Source organism: Haplochromis burtoni, unplaced genomic scaffold (genome assembly GCF_018398535.1).
Source record: "Haplochromis burtoni strain Fernald_Lab_line unplaced genomic scaffold, NCSU_Asbu1 Contig_341, whole genome shotgun sequence".
Lineage (NCBI taxonomy): Eukaryota > Metazoa > Chordata > Actinopteri > Cichliformes > Cichlidae > Haplochromis > Haplochromis burtoni.
In genome coordinates this window covers 635,455-637,020 of record NW_024582702.1, presented here as the reverse complement: position 1 = coordinate 637,020, position 1,566 = coordinate 635,455, and the positions used below count along the sequence as shown (strand labels likewise).

Genomic DNA, 1,566 nt, shown 5'->3' with positions numbered 1-1,566 from the left:
TGCTGTGGGAGGGCAGTTTGGCATAAACTGGTTGGTGGCTGGATGGCCTCCTCATTCTGCTGATGCTGTGAGGGCAGTGCAAGCGCAGAGAGGGAGAGAGACGAGTGTTCAGCCAAATTCAACCTGACCCTGAGTGGGAAACCAGAATCTACAGTTACAGTTGAGAAGATGTTGTTGTTAGTTGTCATTAACTGTGCAGCTCGAGTACATTTATCAAAATGATAATCAAAGGAACAGAGAAGATCTTTGATATTAACAAAGGACTGGAGGGAGCCAGGACATCAGGAGCGAGGATCATAAGAAAGCTCGACGTTTAATCGCAAATGAATTTAAAGGATTTAAAGGATTCATGAAACCAGAAATGATCTGTATTCAGGAAACTTGTCTCAAACCAACTTTTTGTAGTCAGGGGATATAGCAGTGTATGCAGGGGTGAGGTTCAGGGAGGAGGATGTGTAACAGTTAGAATACAGATTAGTCCAAGTTTGGAATAGAAAGGACAACATCAACCCATGCAAAAGGCTTTCATCTGAACCAATGAACTTCATTTCTATTTGAATGGAAATGGAAACATCTCATCATGGTGTACGAATAATGATCACAATAGAACAGTAATTACAGCATTAATGGACAATAGAAAATCGTGTTGAAATGATCGGAGGGGCACAAGAGTTAATACGAGAACAGGTTTGGAATCGGCGATTTGGTCAACACTCCACACCAGTTGGCGGCGGTAATGCACCAATTCGTTGTTTGCTAACCGCCAATAAAAACAACGAGGAAGAAGAAGAAGCAGCAGAAGAAGACGGTGCTCTAAAAATGGCGGAGTCGGAGGAGGAGGTAGACGTCTTGGTCCAGAGAGTTGTCAAAGACATCGCGAATGCATTCAAGAAGAACCCCAGCATGTGAGTACAGTCGGCTGCGAACAAACTGCGCTGGGCCCGGAGGCCTGTTTCACACGCAGCGGCTCCAAGGCTCGGCCACGGCTGATTCAGGGTTCAAATTATGGGCGTGGACTATTACCTGGAATCGGAACTGTCTAGATGAAGTTCACATTTAGACACTTAGTTTTGTTTGTTCTGTTCAGTGCGTGAGACACGATGTCGTGGGGATTACTGTTTACTTACAGTTAAATAACTTAAAACATGCATCAGCGGGATATTTCACGACTTTAGCGAGCTGAGCTATGCAGCTTTGAAAATGCGACATCCCGATCATGTTGATTCATTAATGGTGTTATTGTTGATTTCGCCGGTGACTGAACTGGGATGCTTAACAGTTGTTTATGATGGTACCGAAGATTTGCATGCTATGAGAAGCACGTGATGTCAGGTCGATCCTGTGTGATAGTATGTTAAGAACTTTAAGGCTGCAGCTATCAGTTATTTTGGCAATCGAATATTCTGATGATATTCCATCGATTAATCGAGTAATCTGATACTTTTGTCTTATTAATGAGCACTAATCAATATCCCAAACAGGAAAAAATTAGGGCTTTCAAAACTACTCACTGGTTTAGAATTTGCTATGTTTTAAAAGGACTCGCACTGATTCTTCCCAGTAAAG

The 1,566-nt window shown here is 42.8% G+C and overlaps 1 protein-coding gene across 1 annotated transcript in view; it reads left to right on the top strand.

Annotated features, from left to right (window-relative positions):
- The first annotated feature begins 763 nt into the window (after nt 1–763).
- ptar1 (protein prenyltransferase alpha subunit repeat containing 1) overlaps nt 764–1,566 on the top strand; it is a 22,824-nt gene continuing 22,021 nt past the window's right edge. Inside the window, 1 exon segment of the mRNA XM_005942922.3 lies at nt 764–905. Coding sequence (XP_005942984.1) covers nt 820–905 — 86 coding nt within the window. The 5' untranslated portion in view covers nt 764–819.